Source organism: Mycteria americana, chromosome 9, assembly GCF_035582795.1.
Source record: "Mycteria americana isolate JAX WOST 10 ecotype Jacksonville Zoo and Gardens chromosome 9, USCA_MyAme_1.0, whole genome shotgun sequence".
NCBI lineage: Eukaryota > Metazoa > Chordata > Aves > Ciconiiformes > Ciconiidae > Mycteria > Mycteria americana.
In genome coordinates, this window is record NC_134373.1 from 32612607 (window position 1) to 32639049 (window position 26443).

A 26443-nucleotide genomic window follows, 5' to 3' on the forward strand; every position below is an offset into this window, starting at 1 on the left:
AGTTAACACCCCAATAAGACAGAGAGTGCAAGTTCACTGTTCTCCTAGTCTCATTGTTTCTTTCCACTGGCTGCAGACTCAGCAAGACAAATGTGCATTAGTTTATATTGTCAAGGCTATCTTTGCAAGCAGATGGGCTGGAAATCTAATTAAAAAAACCAAAAGCTTTGATTCTGGCAAAAAATAGCAAAATCTGTGGGACAACCCTAAATCCTCTGAATTAAATGGATGTTCTATGTCAATGCAGTTCCATTGTCCCACTTTATAAATAAAATATGAAGGGCTCTACTTTCACATAGACCCATAAATGTGCTCATTTATGAGTTTAATAAAGCATGTGTATTCAGTACAATTAGATAAGCATATGTATAGAGCAATAAATGCTCCCTGTATAAAATCAGCACACGTGTAACAGAGAATATAGCCCAGCATGGATAAATCAGCACATGCTCAGATTATTAAGTGATCTCTCTTTGGCTTTTGTGAATTAACCATGAAGTGGCCGTGACTATTTGCAATTGGTAATTCTCCTGCAATTATGTATCCTACCTGTGTCTGAAAATGTGGTAAATATAATACATGCACTGGAAGAATGCATTAGCCTCAATAAAGAAAAGTACAGTAACACCCATTTTACAGATAAAAAAAAACGGAGGTAGAGTTGAGCTATAACACAGAAACACAAGAAGGAGGTGAGCAACCCAGCTAGGATTGCCTGACTCTCAGTCTTATCCTGTGGACTGCAGTGCTCCAGCCAGATGTAAAAAATGAATAAACCGTGAAGCTATAATTGAAAGGAAAATACTTACACTTATTTGTGTTATCTCAGTGTCAGGGAGTTATACTTAGTTGGCTTTTCTTATACTGGGTGATGTGTCCACTGTGAGGCTAGAGGTTTGCAGAGCGAGTATGAAATGCTTTCTGTTGTTTCTCGCAAGTTGTTGTCCGGGGGGTGACTGGCAGTTCAACTTGCTACAGAAGCCTGTGGCATGAGGCCCATTTCTACACAGGATGTTATATTGCATTAATTTAACTCACAGGTAGGAAACCTGATGGAGTAGATGTGGCCTGTGACGTATCTTTGATGTGTCTCTTGCAGATCAAATGAGCCACTCGATATTAGGCCAAATATCCTTAGGTGCAGTGCTCCCTGAATCTGCTCTGTGATTTTTATTACCATGGGCTGGCTGATATCTGCGATAATTTGTAAGAGTTCTCTGACTAGCAGATTCCTATTGTTCCTATCCTGGCATACATTAATTTGTCAATGTAATTTTCAGGTCTGGCAGCAGGAAAAGTACCACGTGGGGTATGCAGTTCCTGAGATGGATAGGATGATGTGTGTTCACATGTGGCGCTTGTAGATGGACTTGCACGTGAAGTTTTATTGTGCTTTTGGTAGAGAAGGAATATAGCTAATAGAGGAAAGGGAGCAGGCAGCTGAAACCAGGAAATTACTTTTCAGAGCATTTATCTGAACCTGCTTTAGTTGATGAAACAGTTGCTCTGGGTTTTTCCAATTAGTGGTGACTGATGGGAAGAGGTACTGATGGAGACCTGAAATTATTAGTGGTCGTGACAGAAATTCAGGGTCATAAGGGAAGCAACCTTAAAACTGTTGGCATGACACCAATATGTGAGTTCCCATCAGGGTGGGAAAGTGTCTTATCATGATGGACCGTAAAACTGAGGGGACTGCACACAGGCATCTAAGCAGCTCAATCTCCTACAAAGGTGAGAGCATCTGAGGCTGGAGAAATACCTCAAGTACTCTTGGGAAGACAGGCAGAGTGTTAGCTCAGAGGGTCAGTGGAGGTCTGCACGGTTATTGCCAGGTTTTGGTTCCATGATTTGACTGTTGGATTCATCTTTGTTCTCCAGAAGCTTTTTGGATCCAGCTTTCTCACTCTGGGGGTCAATGGTATCTTTTGGGACTTCTGTTCCCTTTGAAATACCGAATAATCGACTTGTTTGTGCTCAGTCAGCATCAGTGATTTTGATCTATCACGCATTTATGTCTCCATTCAAATAATAAGGTATACGTCACATCAAGTAGCTTCATTGGCAAGGCTTAGTCCCCCTTGCTAGACAGCGTGAGAGAGCCTGGCCTTGCTACGAGACAGACTCAGAAAAAATCAGACATGAGCTAGATGTTTTGAAGCTGAATAGCACATCAGTATCCACTGTCTCTTGAGGACTCAGTAAAAAGGACTTTTTCTCCTCTCAATGCTATCATGGTAGTTACTTGAAAAAGTGAGTAAAGTCTGCTGTGTAAAGGAATACACAAAAATTGATTTTACAAGTATATCTTGTAACATAGATTGATTCTCTAGCTTCAGAGCAGGCCTTTCTGGATGTAATACCACAGGCAGTCTTCACCCAGCCTGGCACGGCAGGAAGCATCTATCAGATAAGTGAACTATTTTGGGTAAATCATTGTGCCTACAAGGGCCCACTTTGTTTGTATAGGGGTGGAGCTCAAAAAAAAAATGAGTACCACTGATTTATTAGTCATGGTCTGTGCCCATTGTCCAACCTGGGGAAAATGGAGGCATCAGTTTTTAAATCGTACACTTCTAAAGTAAGAGAACTCAAATTCTCACGTAGTGTCTTAGCAAAACAGACTCATTGCAGGGACCGCAGAGTGTTTCTGGGATGTAGCACTCAACCTTTCCTCCTAACAGATGCACTTGAATCCACTGTGTGCCCTTAAATAAAACGAGTGTGTGGACTCCAGCCAAAATCTTGTAAGCCTCAAAGAATGGTTATATCACTTCTGCTTAGAAGATAAAAAGTGCAAAGCGACTCTCATGCTGAACTCTGCACTGCAAATGGGCAGAAGTTAAGTTACTTATTTGTGGAAGAATCTGCTATTTCGAAGTGCAGATTTTTAAATAAGGAAAAATCAAAAAAATTCAGAAATTTCTTACCAAAAATACCTCTAAAATATTATGTCAATCAAAATATTTTGATAAAATTCAAAGTTTTTGGTCCTTTTTGTATGTTGTCTGATCAAACAAAAGGGAACAAAATGAAAAAAAAGACATTTCATCTGAAAAGGCCTAAACAGAATATTTTGTTATATTGAAATTTGTAACTTTTATAACAGCCTTTGTAAAGTCTGTTATAAAAGCCTTTTTTCGGTTTTTAATTCAGTACGCACTTTCATGAGAACCTGCACTCATCATGAAACATCTTATTTTGAATTAATGTGTAATTTCTCACCTTCTCTCCTTAGTTCCTTATTTTAGTTACAGCTCTTCTGTACATGGATGTACATTGCTCTCCTGTACTGCCAGCAGTAGCATCTGACAACTGATGAGTCCTTACTGCAAGAAATGTCAATACTCCTTAGAAAAAGTGATTTTTAGCATCTTTGAAGAGTATTTTTTCCTGTCTTCATCTATGAGTCCAATTAAGGCCTGGATGAAGTGTGCTAGTCCCAGAGTGGTTATACCTGCTTACATTGAATTTGGCATGGTGTCTGCCTACATATACTGGATTTCACCAGGTGCCGCTGTCTATTGTCTAGACCTACATTAATCATTCTTTGCGTGAGCCGAACATGTTTGCAGGCTTATTTATGCTATAAAAGGTCTTTCCACTATGGGTAACTCTGCCTCCCACAATGCATTTCAACGAAATATATGTATTTGCAATCTGGAGATTTTCCATTCTGGGGTGACTGTGTTTTGCTGTGATGACTGGAATTCCTGGAGCTGTTCACCGTGCTCCATTCACTCACTTACTAAGTCACTGATGCCTTGAACTGATAAATCAGGATCCTGGGTCTGAGAGCCCCAAGCAGTCATTGCCCAGATGAAGTATCCTTTTCCTTATGTGAAAATCTGGCACTGTTGACTGTAGACTAAACTTTATAGTGACTGCATGTGAAATGGACTTCATGGTCTCCTTGTTTGAAGTACAAAAAATGCTTAAAGTGCAGGCGAAAAGATATATTTCTTTTTAAAGTCTTACTAGTTTGGCTGTGCTAAGTACAACCATATATATTTATTTCTCACCTGGAATCCAATGGGTTGGAATCTCCAAACATATTCTCAATAGCCTCTGCTCATCCAAACCTTTTCAAGAATGGTGTGTTTATATTGCAACACAACCCTAATATTTATTTTTTCCAGCAAATGTCAATAACATATAATTTTCATTTAGTAAGGGGTTTTTGTTTTGTTTCTGCTAAATCATCTCAAATACAAGACTTTAAATGCTCAAGAGATAGTTGAATGGTACTTACTGTTCAAATATTTCTTTGTTGTAGTAACAAATCTTTAAATGTAGCCCTGCTTCAACAAAACAAAGCCCTGATTAATTTCATATTTATCTCAGCAGCTGTTTCAAGGAAGACCTGCCAGATATTGATCCAAATATAGTAGACATGCAACAACAAAAAGGGAAGAGGGTAAATGGGTTTATATGAAGGCATTATTTACCAGCAGAAACTTAATAGGAATGTGAAAAATTATAATATTCGTCCTCCAGATTTGGCTTTAACAGCTGCAATCATGCATTCTTGGACACAGCTGTGTTTTATATCGCTGCTATTTGAATGAAGACAGGAAGCTTCTCAAATAGTGTTTATTTGCTCAATTAAATAGGAGGACGAATGCCTGCAGAGCTCTGGGTCCCAGTTCTGGTCTGGGTGTAATGATGTAGATCAGGATTTTTACCTCGGTAGAAGACAGCACAACACAGCCCTGCTGAATCCTGACAGAGATACCGTCTGGGACCTGCACCTCTCACAACTCTCAGGAGCTCACAGGATCATGGTTACATATTTGGAAAAGGTTTTCTTACACCTAGCTGGTGTCTGAGTTCTTCCGAGCTTACATCATTTTGCAACAGAACTGCTTTGACTTCAGAGCCATTTTTCTTAGAAGTAAAAATTGAATACCAAAATAAGTTACTTGCTTGAGAATAGCAGGAGGACCCGTTCTGGCACCAGTTAGCTTCTGCCAAAATATCTGGGCTTTTTTCTGTCTTTCTGTTCCCTCCTGTTGACATGGGGCCAGAGATGGGGGTTGCATGTGGACATTGTGCAGCCCACACATCTGCATTCTTGTGCCATTTGCAATCACACCTTATGTCCCCTAAGAGCAGTGGCTGGAAAGCAGAGACAGGAGGTTTGTCTGTGACCAGACCTCGCTGGCTCCAAGTCTTTTTACAACATGTCACTGAAATTTCTCTAGATCACTGCTTTATGTCCAGCTCCAGCCAGGGTGAAACTGGCTTCAATTTCTTTCTTCCTCTTTTTAAAAAAGAAAAGTGAGAATGAGTGATTCCTTTTCAGCGCTGAAACAGAAGAAACAAATTTAGGTCACGGTAAGGAAGAAAGGATTAATTGGAAATGGAGGCTGGATGACTCTTTCTCCTCTAATTACAAAAAAGCATTGTGAAACTAAGTTAGAAAATGTAAGAAGGAAAATTTAGAATGAAGTCTGTCTACCTACGGTCTTTTAGGTAGCTGAAGTTCTCTGGTGGGAGCTTTCTGTGTATTGTTATTCCAGAGTAATGGTGCTCTCAGGATGTGCATCACTACCTTCCTCCGCTGGTCACTGATATACCGGCACGTAAGGGACATGTGAGGATTAGCGGTCACAGGTGTCCTAGGGTCTTTGAGAAGACAAACTGCCTCATCATGCTGAACAGCCACAGTCACTAGGGGATGCGGGTGACAACTCAGATTGATGGTGTGAAAGTTCAGGAACATACCTGGTAACTGTGATAATGAGCAAGGTATGTTTTGCTGAGAAGTATTAAATGGAGTAAAATATTTTAATAAGTAATGCTGATTCAGGAGTGCTTGATGAACAGGTCTACTAGAAAGGACTTTATCTGGTCCTCTAAATATATTGGAAAGTATATTATAAATATAGTTGACTGACTATTTCTATTGACAAGGTGATCTTCAGGCTCAACATGGTAATGTAGAACCAAAGTATGAAAGTCAGTAAGTGATGCTGATTATAAACCTCCCCATCTAGCTTCATTTTCAAGCTGAGTAAACAAACCACAGACAAGATGAATAAAACATTGCAATTGATCAGAAATATTAACACGTAAGTTACTGAAGTGATCCTTGGCACATTTTGATATGGAAACTAGGCAGCAGAGTTAGTTTGGTCTTAGTATGAAATGAGGCCTTTGGGATAACAGTTTGTGCTTGGAGGCTTTCACATATCCATTTTTCTCCTCTTCCTCTCCCTTTTCCGCCCTCAGCTTTTGAATCAATTGGCTGACTACAGCCACATTTGTCAAAGGAATGGTGATCTCAAAAATAATTAAGTTCCTGCAGATTTTGTGCTTACAAATTGATGCTTGTAGAGCTACTTGTTATGCTGAGAGTGTCTCCTGACAAGGTTACACTGACCCTCCTTAAAGGAGATCTTGCTCTCACTGTTATCAAATCATATTTTGAATGAGATGCTATACATGTCAGATCTGTGCTTTTAGTGGTCCAACAGGCATGCTAAATGCTCTTCTTTGTTATTAACTCATGACTGCAAAATGGGAATGGAGGTATTATGTTATTTCAGCTAATCAAGTGCTGAAGCTTCTAAATGCCAGAAGCTTTGGCCAAACTGTAAGGATGAAAAATACACATAATCAATGATAGGTATTTGAAAGATTAATCAGAAAGCATGAAGTCCTTAAACCCATTTGGTACCCAGCAAGCCAGCTCTTGCCAAAGAAAATACAATTTAGAATGTGCCTGAATTAAAGAGGAAATTTGAGAAAATAACCTTATGAAAGTACCCTAGAAACCAAATAAAGGCATTTATTTTGACAAAATTATCACATCTGCTTCTGAGTTTCAATTTTATGCTTTTTTTTTACAAAAATCCAGATTGTAAGTATTGTTTTCACAAATATTCTAGGGTATTTTTATTAAACTTAGAAGCTGGTCTTTGTCGTTGCTTAAAAGCAGTGTAGCAACTGAAATGACATATCAACTATCAAATATTTTGTGTCCACTGTTGCAAATCGAGTCCAGATGAGCAGCCAAAAGGCTGATGGATTGTCCAAATACCTTGATCTGAGTGTTTTCTCCAGTTTCTGGTCAAATATCAATACCGGAAAAAATTAAGCACCCAATCAACATTAATTGCCATCCTAAAATGATTACTTGTGCGTAATAGATATGTGGATTGATGTAGTGTCTTGGGAGCCAGGGATAAGGCATCTCTTGCTCAGACGGTGTGGAGGAAGCTTGATTGCTACTGATGCTTTTCCCAATCAATTGCTAAACTGGGAAGGGTTTGAGTTGTTGCTTTTAAACAATAAATTCAATAAGCATGGCTAGACTATTCAAAAGGAACCTAGGGTCGTTTCCTCAATATATGTTGAGGTAACTGAAGAAAAACGACTGACTGTCAAAGATGACAAATCTTCACAGATTGCTCTGACTCACCACGGTTTATAGGTCCTTCATTATGTCTACACAAGGCCAACATTTTTAGGACCCTATCAATAGCTGTAAATATTTGGATATTGCAACTTAAATTTTGGCCTTTTTTAGTTTTTTTTTTTTTAACTAAATTGCTTATGAGATGTCCCCACATTTATGTAAGCCTTTTGTACTTTCACATATGTGTTCAGTTGTGTTTTTGCAGACTGTTATTACTCATCATTTTTAATTCTTTGGATTTGCATCTATAGTTTCCTGAAGAGTAATTTGTTGGAATTCATTCTAGACAGCTGAAGACTGTAGTATGAGTATAGGTACCTGGAGACCTCCACCAAGGCAGGCTCCTTAGACAAACACAGCATGGCAGATGGTCCCTGCCCTGAAGAGCTTACAATTTGAATAATTTTCTTATCTCCCCCTTCTTTCTCTGAGGTATTAGTACCCGATTAGTATCTGGCTGCCTGCTTGTATAGTATAAGTGCTCTCAAAGGCACCCCTCTCCACAGCATGCTCGGCAACTGAAAGTAGAAATAATGAGCAGACAGCTTTCTCGCTTGCAACAGTTTAAACACTGTTAAATAATAGTTTTTGACAAGCAGGTTTAGAAATCAGGTGTTAATTTTCTGCAAAGAGAAAGACATGTGGAATTATCACTGTGCCGGGGAGATCAAATTCTGTAATGAGACTACAGACCCACAGGTCTTGTTACAGGTTAGTACCATTCATCTCATTAAAGAAAAAAATTGCAGGCAGAGCCACTTCTGCGAGACTGTGAGCAAGGTTCTTGAAATAGAGTTAGATTTGCTCAAAATGATAAATACCATCCATTTGTACATTATCTGCACTATAATTTTGCACCCGTCTTTTCACTTATTTTATTTCATACAGGAACTCACATGCCTATGGGACCAATCAAGTAAGGAAATCCTCTTTGTAATGAAGAGCATTGTATTGAGTTTTGTATTATTAGTGAAACAGTTGTTACTTGTTGATGTCTTTTGAACCTAAGAAATCTATGATCATTCTCCTTTCTTTCCTCCTTCCTCCTTCTTCATCCCTGCATCCTATCAGTTTCATACTTGAAAATGTACTAAGCTTGTTGAAAATTTAGTCTAGTTACAAGGAGTGTGGATAGTGCTGGTAGGGAACAACTGCTTATTGCCTCTGCCAGGACAAGAATCAGGAAGCATCTTGACCCCTACCCGTGGGCTGACGTCCCAGCCTGGCCTGCAGCGTCAGTGGCTGTTCTCCTGTGTCCACCAGAAAAAGCTGGGGAATCGTTACTCTTTCTTATTCCACTAAAAACATACTGTGAAGTCTCCAAAAACCTGAAAGTAGGGATTTAGTGGGTTGTGAAGCGTTTTTTCACACATGCATGCTTAGGCATGGTGTGCTGATGGGAATGGGTGGCAGTACTGTCCGCTCCCTCCACTACTTCTCTGCACCTCCAGGGTCTGGACAGGCTGTAAACCTTCAGTAAACACGGAATCCAGCCCACAGTTACATCTCTTAGTTCCCTATCTGGAATATCTATCTTGCTGCAGGCTGATCTTCCAGTCATGGTGGTATGTAATCTTTGGTATCAAGATGATATCACACTGCCTATGCTCTAAAGCTGGGGGCAGGGTCTGATTTTGGGTCTGTTTGGGTCTAAGACTTTAGTTCAGGTTCATAAATGGAAGGCTTCAGTCCCTCAGGACATTCCTGTTCTGCTTACTGAAACAGGTTTTTCTGTTGTTCATCAGTAAGGATTAAATTAAGTTATTGTTTTAGATCAGATTTGGTAAGTTGTCAGGTTGGCAGCAGCCATGGGGAGTTGGAATGAAGTTAATATTGGCTATGCCTTGCTGTGGTTGCAATGGCGGGGTGGGTATTTATTTCTTTGTATCAGAAAAGACAGATTGCACTTACCTGTTACTGTGTCTGCTGTTGGGGCTCTCCATGTGCCCGTATGGCTCCTGGATCTCTTTGTCAAGTGTTTGAAGAAAAAGCAATCCTTGGAAAAGTCAGTTCAGTATAACAGGGATCGGTGACTTGGCAGAAGTTACTGAAGACCCTATAAAGCTTTGCAAGAAAAAAAACCAAAACCACAAAACCCCTTCTATTCATCCCTTTCTGATTTGATTCTTTGTCTCGGCTCTTGTTCCAAAGGGCAAGAGACAGTAGCAGCACCAACAAAGTTTCTTTTACAGCCTTTTTTGGCATTAGTTATGGAAGGATCAGATGTTTGACCTTTCAGCAGTAGGTAAAAGGAGAATAAAAAGCTCTATATTCCTGACAGTGTTTGGAAATGCCTGGTCTCCTCTAATTTTTCTTTGCACTGACTGTTGTATGCGGTGTGCTCTAGATGTGCCAATAATGGTAAGGCACAGGACCAAGCTTGTTGGCTTTGACTGCTCCTTCCTGGCACTAAGCTGATACTGTTCAAGTTAGTGAACTCTCTTAACATGGCAAAATCCGCTTTGCCATGGGGTGGTCCAACCATGCACGAATCTTTCTAGATACTGGTAAGGTCACCAAGGACTTTTATTTTTAAGTTATATATGTTAATCCAGTGCGCCTCCTATGAAGGATATCCCTGTCCTTGTTCCAGCCCAGAAACCTAGTTGTAAGCTTTACAGAGTTGTTTTCAGTGAGATATGTAGGAGCTGGATCTTATTAGCAGAAAGAGTGCTTTCAGAATTTAGAGAAGTAGAGTGAAAATCATCCTGAGTGTTTGCGCACTGAGAGTATTTGTGTGGAGGCTAAACAGAGTCTTACAATTTCTGCATTATAACCACACTTCATAATATCTCTCCTCAGCATATTTCGGATTCATTCCAGTGATATCAAGACTTGCTATTTTAAATTATCTTACATATGCCTTATGTCCACAATATTGAACCTATCTATGTTGATGGCCAGTTTGCAGAAATGTCAAAGGTGCTATATTAATGTATTAAAGAGGATTTCTTGTTCTGTACCTCACTGATGCATTCATTATACAAAATATGTTCATGTTCTGCCATGTTTCTCTTCTTTCTGCCATGTTTCTCTTATTTCGTAACTGTTCTTTCCGTTTTCATCTTCCTTTCTTCTTTCCATACTTCCTTTCTTCCAACAGCTTCTCCTTCTGTGGAAAAGGCTGTGACCTCCATTCCACCTTAAAAAAAAATAATTAGATATGTAGGTAGACCATTCTGGCATTTTTAGTGTGTCACCAATGAATTTTACTCATTTACCATACCAATAATATTACTGGGGATGGGGAATTTCACATTTTGTGCAAGTGCTTGAGGCCTAAAGCAGACACCATAGCTCTCAAGACTGCAACACCATGCATGGCAGATATATTAGCTGGTCAGTCAGAGGAGGAGATACTTCCTAAATCTCGTCAAATGTTGGATGCTGCAGATGGAGGATGCCACTTTTGAGCCATACCTCTTTTTCTGAGGAGAAATACTACGTCCCTGGAAAAGCTATGCTGAAAGCTGCCCAGATTTGACTTGAATCAACATGTCCTTTTTTTCTTTCTCCTCTCTTCTCCTGAGGAAAAAGGGAAGATGTGTTTGCAAGCTAATGCTCTGGTGCTTTTGGGCCCCATGCATTGCCCATGACCAGGCCAGGTAACTGTCTTGAACTTTTGAGAAGGGAGGGGCACAGGCTGGCAGAAAAGTGTGACTGCAGATTCAGAAAGATCCCGCGACATTTGGAAGGTCAATCAGGAGGGAAAAGGGCCCCAATTTTAACAGTGCACGCGCTGAGTCCCAAGGACCTTCCTTTCAGGGAGTGATTGCCAGGCACTTTTCTGGAAATTACACTTTTTAAAAAGCCCTTAAAGGGGGCTCTAAAAATGAAGGCACCCAAATTTACAAGTGGCCAACAGTGTTAAGGCACAGGACCCTGCTTGTTGGCTTTGGCTGTGGATTGAATTCAATATGTTGAAAGCAGAATCCATTGTATGTACGCATAAGTAGCTTCTATACAGATACATTTGATTCTGTTTTCCATTGTGTGAAAGCACGTATGTTTTCAGCAAAAAATTTGAATTACATGCATTTGGGAAATTAGAGATTAAACTGTAATATATACACTTGAATTTCATGTAAATTAGATTATGGTAGAATTAATATAACCTTTCATATAGCCTTTATGCTGTACTATCTTTTGCCTTTTATTTCTAAGTATATCATTCCTTGCTTTGCTCTGAAGCACTGAATACTAGCAACAAAAGTTAAGTCTCAGTGTGACTGTCCACAATATTAATTATCTTGTTATGCTTTTATTCCTACAGCGAAGATGTTTGTAAACGAGGATTCACTGTTATTATTGATATGAGGGGATCCAAATGGGATTTGATCAAGCCTCTCCTAAAGACCCTTCAAGAAGCCTTTCCTGCCGAGATTCATGTTGCCCTGATTATAAAACCTGATAATTTCTGGCAGAAGCAGAAAACGAACTTCGGCAGTTCCAAGTTCATCTTTGAGGTGAGAGCCACATGAGCGATGTATGGTAAAGCATTATCTCTGATAAGAAATTTTCTTCAGGTAAAAAAAAAATCCTAAGCCCTGTGGCTGAGAGAAAAAAAGACATCTGAGGACTGTTTGCAGGAGTGGGCTGATGCCCTGGCATCACGATGCCTTTTGAGCACATTGGTGGAACGGGATGACCGTTTCATCTCAGAGGTTCATATACATAATTCACTTTGGTGAGGGTTTTTTTGTGGTATTGATTTTTGGTGGTGTTGCATTCAGTCTTTCCTTTGTTTCTCTTAGAAAAAAACCCCACCAAATCAGTCAATATACTAAAGACAAAGTTCTCTAGATGCTAATGTATGGGTTTGTTAGTTGACCTCTACCCAACTTCAGGTAGTGGCTTTTTTTATAAGAGACATTTATACTAAATTTATCTGTATATTGTCACTGCTTTAATTTAATTGAGATTTACAATTCAGGGGTAACATTAACAACTCATGTTAATGATTAGGTACCTCAGGCAGGTTCTTTGAGAAGTAACCAGTATACAACTGCATAATTAAAGGGAGTTTTACTAACTTTGTCATTGGTGAAGGCAAAGCAGCTGTGTTCTCTTAGTGCACTTTAGCTTTCTGTGAATTTCAGCTTCTTACCCAAAGAGAAGCAAAGCTCAGGTGCATGAGGTGCTCATACATCAATCACACCCTGCCATGAGTTAGTCATGTGTTGCTTTTTTTTTAATTTGCTGAGAAACAATTCTATTGTTGGCTGTTTTACCAATCCATTCATTTCAGAGGGACACTCAGATTTTGCATCTCTGGACCTCAGAAGAGAATTTGGCTATAGTTCTTAATGTTGACTGCAATGGAAGACTATATTTAAGTATATATTTAAGATCTGTTGAAGTCAGTGTGATATATATATGTCCTTATTTTCAACCTCTTCTTAAAAGCACTCTTGAATTGCAATGGGCAACTAGGTTGGTGTTAAACATTAAGAAACTTTTACATCATTATCACAATTCAAGTCTGTGTACATTTTTTCCTCTGTCTCACAAAAAAACAGTCAACTCTTAAATTTTGCTTTGTTTAAATGGGTCTTTACCTTCCTCGGCTACCTATGAGGACTCAGCCATCAAAATAACTTCCACTTGCTATCCCCTATGTGCCTTTGAAAGGAAGGCTGCTTTCAGCATAGGTTTATGTCACCTCCAGAGATTCCTCACACTTCTGAAATCACCGCGCCTGGCAGAAGTGGCTGCCGTCACAGTGCAATGAGATTGGCAATGCTGCCTGTGGGGAATGAGAGGGATCAGGGCAGTGGGAAGGAGAAAGGAGATGTATGGGTACAGAAGAACGTGGTGCAGGAGCGAGCCTGTGCAGAGACTAGTAATAGAATAGCTTTCGGGGATGGGGAGCTTCTGTTTAAAATATATATAGGCACTAAGGGGCAGTCCCATAGTAGCCCAAGAAAAGACAGCTTATGCGTGTATATCCAACACTGAATTTCAATCCTCCAGTGCTTTAGTAAATGAAAGCAATGTCTTCCTAAAGCTTCAAAACCTAGAAGTAAAGTAACAGAGTTCAAATATATATTTTTAGAACATTTGTTTTTAAAATGAATTAATAGTTTCTGGAGGCCTGACTTACATTTTTTTATTGTGTGGAGTTGGTGTGATGATAGTGAAGAGTAAACTGTGGTCAACCTATTCTTCATAGTTACAGCTCTGAGTCTGTATTGTGTTAAAAGCTCTGGACTCGTTTGCTGTACATGCTGGCACACATTAAGGGTATTTTCAATTTGTGTGTGTGCCTTTGAGCCTTGTCTGCTGGGCTGTGCACATGGGTTCACAAATTTTTGGACCGGAGGAGGAGAGTCAGTGCTTTCGCTGTCTATTGGACCACCTGCAGACACTCAGAACTGATGAGTCCTTCAATTCTATGATTTTAAAAAGATTTCTTAAGCTATGGTCCACTGTACAGTAGACTCCCTGCAATATACACACCACAATCCAGGAACTTGTGTTTTAAAGGATTCCTGTGGATGCTGCTGCTTATCAGTAGGCTCAGGGGCAGCTCATGCTCTCTCATAAGAACTGTGAATATCAAATAAGCATCGCAGGTCAATATGACTCACATTTAGTTGATTTATGTGGGGCAGCACACAGGTACCCTCTCTGCAGTGAACCATCATGGTGATTTCCCACAGCTGTGATCAAACACAAGGTCCTTGGCAGGAACAGACTGCAGTGGAACGCAATGGAAGTCTCTGTTGAATTACCCCATCTACAAACTCAGCAGTAACCAGTGTCAGTTTTAAGGCCAGATTCTGCTTTTGAGCTTAATGGAAGCATTATGCATGTGCCAGGGCAGTGTATGACCCTTAGTGGAGGCTAATGATCTGGATTTTGTGTTGTGAAACTCTGGCAGAATGATTCTGTGTCACAGTCCAGAGAGTGAAGCATGCCCGCAGATCATCACACAAAGAAAAGAGAAAAAAAAGGGTTTGGTTGACGTATGTGGACTCTAAAGCTTCCTGTCACTTTGAGGAATGGACCAGGCAGCTTAGTTAGCATTAATTCAGAGGCGCCTTCAAGATTATTTTCTTTCTTCTGCCGAAAGGGTTTAAATAGTGGGCAGCGCTTTTTAAAGTGATTTCTAAAAGAAAGACAGGTGATGCGTGAGAGACAGTTACTTTATCTTACCACCTACCTGCCCAACTAAGGTTGTTTTCATGAGAGTTTTAAGAACTCCTTAAAGCAACAAATCTGAATAAAGAAATTTGCTGCAGAATTCATGAAATGAAAAGCCTTTCTGCTATATCATCATGTCAAATTCCGTTCATGATAAGAGCAGTGCTTGCATTAGCTTGACACACTGCAGGGGGAATGTCCAGGTATTAGTCATGAAGAGAAGTCTTTTCTTGACAGGCAGTTAAAGTCTAAATTGAATTATCTTCAAGGGGTCAGTGTCCAGGTCAAGAGGTTTAGAAATTTGAAATCCCTCTGGAGCTACATACTTACCTTCCCCTTGTTTGTTGGCTCTTCCCTCTGTCCTCCCCCTTCCCCAAAACAAGGAATATTGCAAGAAAGTTTTAAAATAATCTTTCTGCTGAGCATAAGTTCAATACAATCCCAATTTTAATACGTTGCAGAATGCCTGATATTTTTAGATGGATACAAATTGGAAGAAAAGCCTATTATTAACTTTAAACCAGTGGGCAGCCTGCTATTTTGGACATAATTCAGGATAATGGACAGGACTTGAGGTATTTTTCTTTGTAGATGACTTTTACAAGATTGGTGTGATTATTGGGTGCCTCCACTTCTGAAAAGCACAAACTGACATTCTTTAGAGGCCTGATCTTTAGGGCATAGATGTGCAGTCACTGATGAATATCACGAGCCTTTAAGGGCTGCCAACTTGGTGTTAACATGACAGCACTGAAAATCTCTAGTAACATATGAAACCCTATGCTCATATTTCAGAAAAAAATAATTTGTCTAAAATAAATGGGAACAGCCATCAGTTGTTGCATCCTTAAACTGTAATCTGCTTTCCAGGCACCCAGTGCATGTCTCTGTCACTGATTACTGAGTCTGAATGAATTAAAACCATCTCTCATCGATTGTGTATGATTCATGAGCAGTACTTTCTATTAGCAATAAATTCTAATTGTTAGTACTCCAATGATATTTCACTTTTACATTGATTTTGGCTTAATTACATCAGAAATTACTAATACAAAAGAGATCTGCCTGTGGCAAAAGCCAACTGGAATAATCTAGAAGAAAAAACCAGCACATTCTGTGTTTTGGCAGGTCACAATACCCGCTTCAGTTCATATGCCTAGAACTTTTGCTGCTGTGTAGCCACTAGCCTGAGTGTAACACAAGTAGCAGAATCCCTGTAATGCCATATACCTGTTTAGTGTACAATCATGTCCAGATATCCAAGAGCTGCAATAAGAAGTCTTCAGTGTCCAAGTGGGTTAAAGTAATCTGTGGTAGAAGCAGTCTCTTTATATGTTTTTGATAGTCAGGCCAGCTGAAAAAGATAGACATTATTCCAGTAAATATAATGTCTTTTAATAAATAAATAAATCAGTGCCATTAATAGAAAAGTTTTCAATCCAATTAATTAATCAAAATTAAACATAGTCCTCAGCATCTTTTACAATGTTCCTTCAATTATGTATTGATGAGGAAAATAATCCCTTCATGCTATTTATGGATCGCACTGTTATATCTGATTAGACAGTCACTGACTCAAATGCTGTCATCTTCCCTTCTTTAGACAAGTATGGTATCTGTTGAAGGCCTGGCAAAACTCGTAGATCCTTCTCAACTGACGGATGAGTTTGAAGGATCCTTGGATTACAACCACGATGAATGGATAGAGTTGCGCGTCTCCTTGGAAGAGTTTTTCAACAGTGCCATCCATTTATTATCAAGGCTGGAGGATCTCCAGGAAATGTTGGCTAGGAAGGAGTTTCCAGTTGATGTTGAGGGCTCAAGAAGGCTGATTGATGAGCACACGCAGCTTAAGAAAAAAGTGATTAAAGCTCCTGTGGAAGAACTGGATCGTGAGGGTCAGAGGTTATTACAATGCATAAGATGCAGTGATGGTTTTTCTGGTAGGAACTGCATTCCTGGAAGTGCAGATTTTCAAAGTCTTGTGCCAAAGATCACCAGCCTTTTAGACAAGCTGCATTCTACCCGGCAACACTTGCATCAGATGTGGCATGTCCGCAAGTTGAAACTGGACCAGTGCTTTCAACTCCGGCTTTTTGAGCAAGATGCTGAGAAGGTAGGGAATAATCTGTTCCTTTCATACTTTAGCCAAGACTTTATCACAAGGACACTGTGACCATTTTTTGTATAATTGGCAACATGAGGTATTCATCACAGGTGTAAATCTCATGTTGCCAGCAGATGTACTTTATGTGACTCGTAAACCAAATTCACTGAACTAATTGTTGGATGTAGCAGGCATAATGATATCCAAGAATAACTTGTCTGTGTCACTTCTGATGAAAGTTAATCTGCTTTTTTGTGTCACAATGGTACATTTGGTAGACATTAGCACGAGAATCAGCCTTTTCTTTCAAGTTTCTTTTACTAAGCTTATGAATATATTTATCTACATGTCACAGCACCTAAAGAAGAATGATTTTACGGTTTGATTCACTATGATTATTGTTTGCACTTCTTGCGAGTCTATGGGAAATTTGTAGTTTAAATCCTCCTATTTGTTATCCCAAACAACATTTTCAGTTTCCCTTTGCTAGGAAATTGCAACAGGATTTGCAACTGGTAAAATCTTTAGTAATGCCTTTGTACCAAGGACATGGCCACTTAGTTCCCACAGCATGAGATCTGAGACTGTTTAGAACAAGAGAAGGTATTCTGAAATGACAGCAGCATGCAAAACTCAGTGTGGCTGTTTTGCATTAAAAAGCACATAAGGGTGGCATTTGAATTCATACCTGACACTGAGTCAGTGGCCAAGATTCCTGTTCACCCACACAAGACCTCATTTGAGAAATATTCAACATTAAATTATTCCATAGAGATTGCATTGCAATTTCATATTTCTTAGACATTTGTAATGTAGCGTATCAGCCTGAAAAGCACATAGGGTGTCTCAAAATGAAATACAGAGTACAAAAGTATTTAGAGCGGCAGAAGCAGAGGTAAGTAACATGGCTTTAGGAAGCTGTAGTCTCACAGGTGTGCAGTACCGCTGCGGAGTTACATCCCCATTTCCTGCCTCTTCAGAAGATACTCATTCAGGAACCTGTAGCAGATAGGCAAGTCCCCTGCAATCAAAGCATAGCAGCTTGTCATGTTTGTTGAAAAGACTGGCTAAAAAACAACCAGAGCTCCCTAACCAGGTCTCATACACACCACCACCTACAAACTTCAGTAATACACAATAAAGCAGGGTTCTTACTACTTCTAGTATTCATCTGCTGTTTGCCTCTGGAAGCATATGCAGGTACTGGTTTAGGTGAATTTATTTTAGAAAACTGTGTTGTGCTAGAGTCTTGGCAGTCTCACTTTCTTAACACAGAAGTGCTTGACATCTTGCTAGGTGGTTTCGTGAGAAGTCTTTGCTGCACATTTAAAATTCTAGGCCACAGAAGTAGGGTATTCTCAGTGGAAAGTACTGAGCTCTTGGACTCATGTTTATCTAGTCTGTATATCCATCAAAAGCACCAATCTCTGAATCTTCTCCACTTAATGTATGATCCAGTTGTTTCACTAATGTGTCTGCCTGGACCCAGGAGGAATAGCAAAAGAAATGCAGACCTCATCTGTAGGGGGATCTCACTGAAGACAATCTTTTTTTAATCAGCTGCAAATTAATATTATTTTTAAAGCTTCAGGGAGAAGCACATTGCTGAAACAAATATAATCTTCAGTAGTGCAGAGCAAGACACAAGACATTGGTTTTCAATGCATGTACTAAATATCTCTAAGGGATGCTAGGACTGAAAAGGCTCCATCATTGTATAATCAATCCTCTTGTTGGGAAAACCTTGAATTCAGGTGAGTCCCTCTAAAATGAGAGTCACAGCAGCATCACTCAAGAATGCATAAGACCAGAGTTTTTCTTCCAAATGCTACAGTTTCTTCTTTTTCTCCCTTTTCCTTCTGTGTCACATGCTATAGGGAGATCACTCACCGCTGTCCTTCCCAGCGGTGGTGGTGTTTCAGTCAGTGCTTTGGTTTGGATTTTCTCTTTCTTTGGGATTATTCAGATGACCACTGCTTACTAACATAATTTTTTATTTTTATTTGTGATTATTATTTGCTAATATTATTAGCAAATTATTATTATTTAGCAAATTATTATTATTATTAATGTTATAAGCTGAAAGGCTCTCAGATCAAGTCAGTGTCTGAGAAGTTCTTGTTGCCAAGCACTGTTCGGTAGTGTTGAATGAAGTCTCCAATATATTTTTCCTTTCTATCTCCTGAACAGGCATAAAAGAATGGTATGATACAAGTCTAAGCATTGTCACAGCTATGTTTTATTCTTTGCATGTGTTATTCTGAGGCTGTTAAGTGTAAAGTTTAGGCAAGTCAGCAGATAAATGAAACTTTTGAGGTGAAGAAAAAAGCAGTGAGAACATGATTCCTGCCTTTTTAACACTGGCTGTCTCAAGCAATTCCTGATTGACAAAACTGGCATTTTGATCTTCTTGTTCATCTACCTCACATTAGCTAAACACACAGTCTTCCTTTGGCTTCTCTGAGTAGCTCTGCTTGCCTTTCCTTGACTACTACTTTTTCCCAAAGAATAGAAAATATTTTGTTGTTTTATACTCTCAAATCAGTGTTTTTCATCTTTTCAGCTTGTGAGTCCCTAAAATTCTTCCAAGATTGCAGACCCTTTTACTTCACATTTCGCACATGTAGACTGATGTAAAATATTGATGTGCTTATTCTCCTTAGCTGCCTTTTGCAGATCTCTTTGAAGTAGTCTGACCATCTCAGACTGGAAAGTACTTGTCTCATAAAATGTTCAGAGCTAAATCCAGTCTGAGCGCTGTCTCCACTGTATAAATAGCCACCACAGTGTGTCTGTGTATTGCATTTTAAAGTTTCCTGGTACCTCCATTTGCTCAGTTGCACTCTACCCTCTACAATTAGGTATGGTAGCAGAGCCAGGACGGTCTTCATCTCCTGGGGAGAGGCACAGCTCTTTCTGTATAACCTGGATATGTCATTTAGTGCTAATCAAATGACAACTCTAATACCCTGTGAAAGCTCAAACTCCAACATAAAATTCGGAATATAAATAAGGTTTTAGGGCTTTTTAAAATATCTCTGTATACTCATTGGGTGATATTTTAGGAAACCCGTTCTAATAAGGAGAAAATGGCAAGGACTTTCCATTTTCTGGACACCTTTGATTTTAAAAATTTCAGGTGTCCTCATTGCCTGAAAAGTTCTGAAAGATCGGATAGAAAAAAAAAGGGGACATAAGAAGGAAAAACACACAGTATTTTAAGGTAGGTTAATTTTTGAACCCCTTGGTATTAAAATACCCCAGGTGTTCAAAGGAAATCAATTCACTTTTTTGCCTTCTATAGATCCCCTCTATTGGAACATTTATAAATGACAGTCACTGCCTGGACACACAAATTATTCAAATTACAGGTATTACAACTTACAGAAGGTCTGTATAGTTGTGTGCTGAGCAACTCCTATTATTGGCACAATAAAAGGAGGGGGTGGCAGTCACACCCTGGGCTTCTCCCACTCCAATCAGTGGCAGAGAGCAGAGCTGTCTGTGGAGAAACTTTGTCTCCAAGTCAGGCCTTTAGGGTTTTATTTTCCTGCACTGGGGCCGAGGGAGAGGAAAAGTTGGGCTATCACACAGGCACAAGCAGTGCAGTGAGATTGAATCCCCAGATGGAGACTGGAAGCTCCTTGAAGCTCAAGGCAGCAGGCAGGTCAGCCATGTGGGGAGCTTTGGCAGAGTGGTGTGAGGAAGTTCACATGCTGTGCAGTGCTGACTGTAATGATCTGCTGATAAATAACACATTTCAACCGCTGGTGTAGCCCTGACCCTCGCTGTTCAACAAATTCATTCCTCACCAACTAATATATACATATGTATGTACATATATATATAATTTTGAAACTAGAACTGAGGCTTCACTGTGTTTTTACTGGGTAACAGGGAAAATATTTTTAGCCATCAGTAACACGAAAAAAATGTAGTCCAGTCTAAATTGAATATTGTTTAAAACAAAAACCCCACAATCAGCATAGATCCAACTATTAGAACTATCTGAGAAATGTTAATTGGTTGCTTGAAAGCTGGACAGGGAGAAGAGTTTAGGCAAGAGTCCACGTGTTTTGCACTTGAATAAATACCAAAAAAGACAAAAATTATCCTTGCACTCTGCACTTTCCAGCTCTTCTGGAAATCATTTGTAACTGGCACCCAACTTGACTGTTGTAGGAATTTCCCCATCGTTCTGAGTTGGTTCCATATCAATTTTACTACCCCGGCATGTATGTGAATGAAAAACAGCTATCATGATGTAATCACTGTTGTCCACATTAAGTATAAACAATATAGTCATCAGCTGGACTGAACCAAGGATCTCTACTGTAAACTTGTAACACCAGAGCAAAGAAAGAGCAGGCTGCTGTAACATCATTGGGGTCAGCCTCTAACAGGAGGCAGAGGAGACTTTGCATGTGCTCTCTGTCCTCACCTCCCCTTCTCCTTCCTGACTTTCTACAGAGTCCACTACACAAAGGAAAACTCCAAAAGATGGCAACGGTAGTTAGAAAATGCCACGAGTGAATTTCACTGGAAGTTTGCGGTGTGAGAAACATTTTATTTGGATAGGGCCAGCTTTGTAGAAAGTCTAGTGGCAAACCACAGGCCGCATCTAGTCTTCAAGGAGCAGTGAAGTAGCGGTCTTGCAGTCAAAACCATCTGCCTCATCCATACTAAAGCTTCCCTTTGAAAAACAGAGCTCTGCCTGTGATTTTCCCTGTGGAGCAGGCTATGGGAAGCTGTGCTGGCTGCTGGGGGCTGCCGTGGTACCGCTGCTCTGCAGGTGGCTGCAGCGAGAGGGAGCGGGGGGCATGGCCGGCAGCTCCTACCCCACAGCAGCTGTTGCTCCCATTTCCCGGGTGATGTGACCAGCCTGGAACGACAGAAAGATTTCAATGAGTGCACGAGTGACCAGAATGCGATAACAATGCAAAGTCCATATGATAGAAGGCAAGTTTGGAGAGGGGGGGAGTAAGCAAAATGGTTGAGGGAGAATAGGGTGGAATAACAGTTGCAGCAATTCTCCTGCATGCCCACTCCTGCAGGTGTGGGCAGCGAGACCGTGGCACCAAGGAGCACACATTGCATCCCTCCCTTCTCACACACAGCGCTGCTACAGGCCTCTTCCTCGGTCTGGTCTCCTTAAATAAGGGAACTGATGTGTCGTTCTACTGGATAGCTGCTATTAAATTCAGCCCCCACTTAGTGAAATAAATAATGGGACATTTGGTTTCTGAAGGAGGAAAATCACAGATGCACCAGCTGTACTAGTCTCCTGTCCAGTGTCCTATTCCCATTCCTAATGAAAGTATTGGGAAGACTCCTATTGATTTTCAGCAGAAGCACAATATACCCATTAACGCTTATTCTCAAGTGCCAGATGAAATTTAGGAGTTCCTGGTTTAGAATCTAACTTAGCACCATACAGAGTTAGTCTAGAAAAATACAGAGAAGCTCTAGCTCCACAGCAAAGTCAGTGGGAGAGAAGATTATCTAAGTATATAATCTGAGTATTTGAACCATGCTCATGCTGTTATTGGAGTATTACACCTGTCAAAGGTTCATGTTCCTCAGAGGGAAGGAATGCTCTGCAAGCTACTCTTTGTCTAAAAAGATGCAGGATGACTTTGATGAAATAATAGAATGCAAAATGTGCAAAATTTATGCTGTGGTTTAGGGGGGAAAAGATGGTTTTAAGAAAGAAACATGGCTATCTTGATGTCTGAGAGAAGGGAAACTATCAGTGCATTTTTGATGTATGAAACGTGCACTTTAACCGTTTCATACATTACTTCCCCTTATACTGCACTTAAAAATTCTGATGCTGTATGTTCTGTAATAAAATGCATTACAAATCTGATGATATGATCCTTCTTGCTAATAGGAGGCAGTTTATTTTATTACAGTCCATTAAGTAGAGCAATTGTAGCTGCTCCTTTAGTCAAGTGATGCTGTGTGGGGAAGCATTTCCTAGAAATGGGTCTTAGCTGACTTTCTGGAAAAGCAGTATAAGAAAGTTTAAAAAGATCAGCAACATCTTCACTTCCTTCTTCATTTCCCATCACCTCTACATTTTCTTCTTCTAGCAGTGTCAAAAGACCCTGGAAGTGATACATAAGCAGATGATAGAGTTTTCCCATTTACAACATGTTTTATTAACCCTTAAGGATTTGTGTAATGCCAAAAGGCATAGCACCTCGGACAGACTCCTCTGACTGAGATAAAATCCACTTAGTGAAGGACCATTTCCCTTCTCTTATTTCACTGCTGGAAGCGCTCGGTTTCTTTCATCTGTTCTGCGTGCCATATATACAGTTGCCTCCAAGATTTTGTGTGAAATGTTGGCTTAGAAATTACTGTAAGGGGGATGTGTCCCAGGGAATGAGACGGGGAAACCAATGAGGAAAGTACTGAGAAGCTGACGGAGGGAACTGTCAGATGTGATATGAATACAAAGCGAATGAGTTCTGGGGAGGTGGTTAATTAGGACTGGGGAGGAGGCAGGAAGCGTATTAAGAGGTGAAAGAAGCAGAATCGGGATTAATAACGAGAGCACATCCTTAGTGTCTTGCACCAAGGGGAAGTATATATGCCCCCTGTGCTATTTCACTGTGAAAAGATTTGTTACAGAATGAATGGTATTTGACAGTTAACAGTAATAATCATACAGGCATAATAAGCATGGATTAGACATGGATTTTTGCATAGGATTTAGATTTAAGTTACATGAACACCGCATTGGTGTACAGAACTCAGCATGCCCTGGATTTTCCATCTAAGCACTTACACCGTGGATATCACAACAGCACAGTAAGTGAGCATCACAGTAAGGAGCTTTCCTGGAGATTTTGAACATGGGGGGTGTTGTTAGACAAGGTAAGCTCCATAAGACTTCCGCAATAAAAGGAGTCAATAAGCTTAGTGTCTTCTGCAGAGGCATTTGACTGAGAGTCTAAGTGAGGCTCATTTAAGCATGTTACTTTCATCCTTAGCCCATTCCAAATGTCTGTGCAGACAAAGGACAGAGGCCTTGGGGTACAGATACTGACTGGGAAAGGCACTGAACTGGGGTCTCTGTTTGTGAACATGCATGTATTTGCAGAGAGCTTTATAAGAAGAGCGACCAAGAATTTACTGCTAAGCATAAATTAAATCCCTTACCCATAGTCCCAGAAAAAGAGTTCTCAGAGATCACAAGGGCTCAGTTTGTTGTTGGTACCTACCCCTCTCAGCCCAAAGAAGCTGCTTCTCTTTTCATCGGGTGAAACAATTTGGTTTCAGGCTAGTTTTAGCTGTATCCCCTGACCTGATCGCATTTTGGTGCTCGAGCTCTCCCTGAGTTGTCTGCTAAAAAGACAGAGGCCTGGTGCTGTGAAGCAGAGAGAGTCTCAGCTTCTCTTGAACTTAGTGAAAGACTCGTGGTCTCTGTAAGAGTTCCCACTGACAGGTATTCAATGAGCCAGTGCTGTTAGAGCCCTCCATCCAGGAGCTGTGTAGCTGCCATCTCTAGCTGCTGTCTCTGGCTCCAGCCTTGCTGATGGCAGGGTTAGCAACTTTGCCACCCACGTAGAGAAACGGGACCTTACTTCCAGCTGTCCGTGCTGGTGCCCCCCCCCAGTATTCCAGTTACGTTAGTACACATTTGCAACATTATGGGCAGCCTTATTTGCCAGGGCTTGCAATAGTCATAATATAAGAAAAACAAGCTTTGAAAATGTTCCTGATACACTTGGTTCTTATTTTTAAGCTATAGAAGAAATATACGGATCTCTGCATTTATGGATCTGGAATAGACATTGCCCAAGAGCAGCATTTAGTCAAAGTATTTTAAGTTGCTTTAGCCTTTTTCTCTGTCTTTTCTCATGCATATGGACTCTTGCACAGAGCACATAGTGTCTGTTCTCTCCTGAAACCTTGTTTCCATATCTGGCATCTACTGTCTCATACTGCCAGTGAAAAATGCTTTATTTTATAATCTGAAGTTTTCCTTAGCATATGGTGCCTTTTTTGGTATAGAGATTCTCACTAGATGACTGTTCTTCCCCGTTAATAAAATCAGACTTGGGATGCCAATGCTGGGAAGGAAAGTCAGCTATCGGTCTAAATAAGCTGCTATGTGAATAGAAGATTATCATCGCGTGCCATCCTTTGTACTTAAGCCCACTCTGAAACTAAAACAACAAAGAGGACAAGCCCCATGTTCCACATGAAGTGTTTGCTCTGACACAGAATTTCTAATACCAGGCAGAACACAGAAAAGGGGTACAGAAAGGTCCCTAAATTGTTGAATTGGCAGACACCATCTTACAATATCAGATCTTAAAATGTCGGAAATATAATTATATAGATGATATGGAAAGGAGGCTTAAATTGAGAGTGATCTGGATGCATAAACAATAGTTAAGTGCATGTTTGTATGGCACCTGAATCTGGCTGGAGTATTGGCTGTTTCCAGCAAAGAAATGCACATTTGCAGTTGAAAAATGCCCTTGGAGATGTAAGGGTATGGAAACATTCCTACTGAATACAGATGTGTATCCACACATGACTTGGGTTGCTTTAGTATAGTACTGGGAATATTCTGCTTCACTTAAGATGTTTTGTGCAAGACTTTTCTAATAGCATCAGTCAAGGACAAAGGATTAACACAGGAAATTCATATCAAAGGGAGAAACTGTATATCCATTCTTAAAAGTCTGTGTATTTCCCCAAATGAACGTATGCCAGCTCTAATCACTTTTATTTAATTACTTCACACATCTTAGAACAAAGGAGGCTCTAACAAAACAGGTGAGAATTGAAAGCATGTAGCAATAGCTATTGTAACAGCAGTTTTTCATTAATTTTCAGTGTTTATTCAAATGTGTTCTCTGTCATGTTTCTTTTTTTGCATTTTAAAATAATTGAACTCTTGCTACTGAGTACTGCTCCTGCTTTGTCTTGAAGCACATCAGTGCTCTCTGTCATGGGTAAGCCACTATGGTGCAGCTGAATAAACAGTATGATGTTCTGAATGCATCTTTACTGATTTTTGTTCTGAAGCTTGGTGGTAGCAAAAGACGGCTTAGGCTCATGGATTCTGCAAATTACTGGGTTTACCTGGTCTCAAATTTTTGTTTCTTTTTTTTTTAAACAAACAAAAGAACAGAGTTTGCTAGAATCAGAAAAAATGTTATAACAAGGGGTGGTTTTGCACAGAGTGTGTGTTGACAGTTCCTTGTGATGCTGTGAGCGTAGATGTCATGTGCTAAAGAGACTTCAGAGTGGGATCAGCACCTTCCACTCTGGAAGGCTCTGAGAGTGGCAGCTAAACTGTGTCAAATCTGCAATCCCCCTCACCTAGTCATGGACACGAAAGAATTATTGGGGAACTGCGGGGTAAATCCTCTTCAGCATCATAAGGATAAATTACTTGCAAAACCCGTCATCTTTAACAGGAAGATGAATCCTGCATAGACTGTATCTCTCAGTTCAAGAACCTGCATGCTGGGACTTGCAGTCTTCGCAGGCTGTAGCTCTGAATTAAAGATGCAGCTAGATGACATCTGCTCTATTTAATATGAAGTAGGCTGCTGACAGGTTGCTAATGCCATCCACAATTTGTTGCCCACCAATCTAAATTGAAGAGTTGCCGGAGTGGGAAGTAATCACGGGGGGTTCTGAGGGAACTGTTCATTACTTTGACCACTGCTGGTCACACTTAATAAGATCCTGTTCTTGGTATCTGTAGGAAAGAACAGATTTTTGCAAGACCAAGA

General features: G+C 40.1%; 1 protein-coding gene across 6 annotated transcripts in view; it reads left to right on the forward strand.

Annotated features, from left to right (window-relative positions):
• Positions 1 to 26443, forward strand: part of KALRN (kalirin RhoGEF kinase) — a 534707-nt gene that overhangs the window by 199529 nt on the left and 308735 nt on the right. For all 6 annotated transcript variants that reach the window (XR_012777086.1, XR_012777087.1, XM_075511732.1 and 3 more), the window contains exons 5-6: positions 11697 to 11889; positions 16173 to 16685. Coding sequence is in view for 4 of the 6 variants with exons in the window: in XM_075511732.1 (XP_075367847.1) it covers positions 11697 to 11889; positions 16173 to 16685 (706 nt within the window). In the remaining 2 variants the exon portion in view is untranslated. The remainder of the gene's footprint in view (positions 1 to 11696; positions 11890 to 16172; positions 16686 to 26443) is intronic.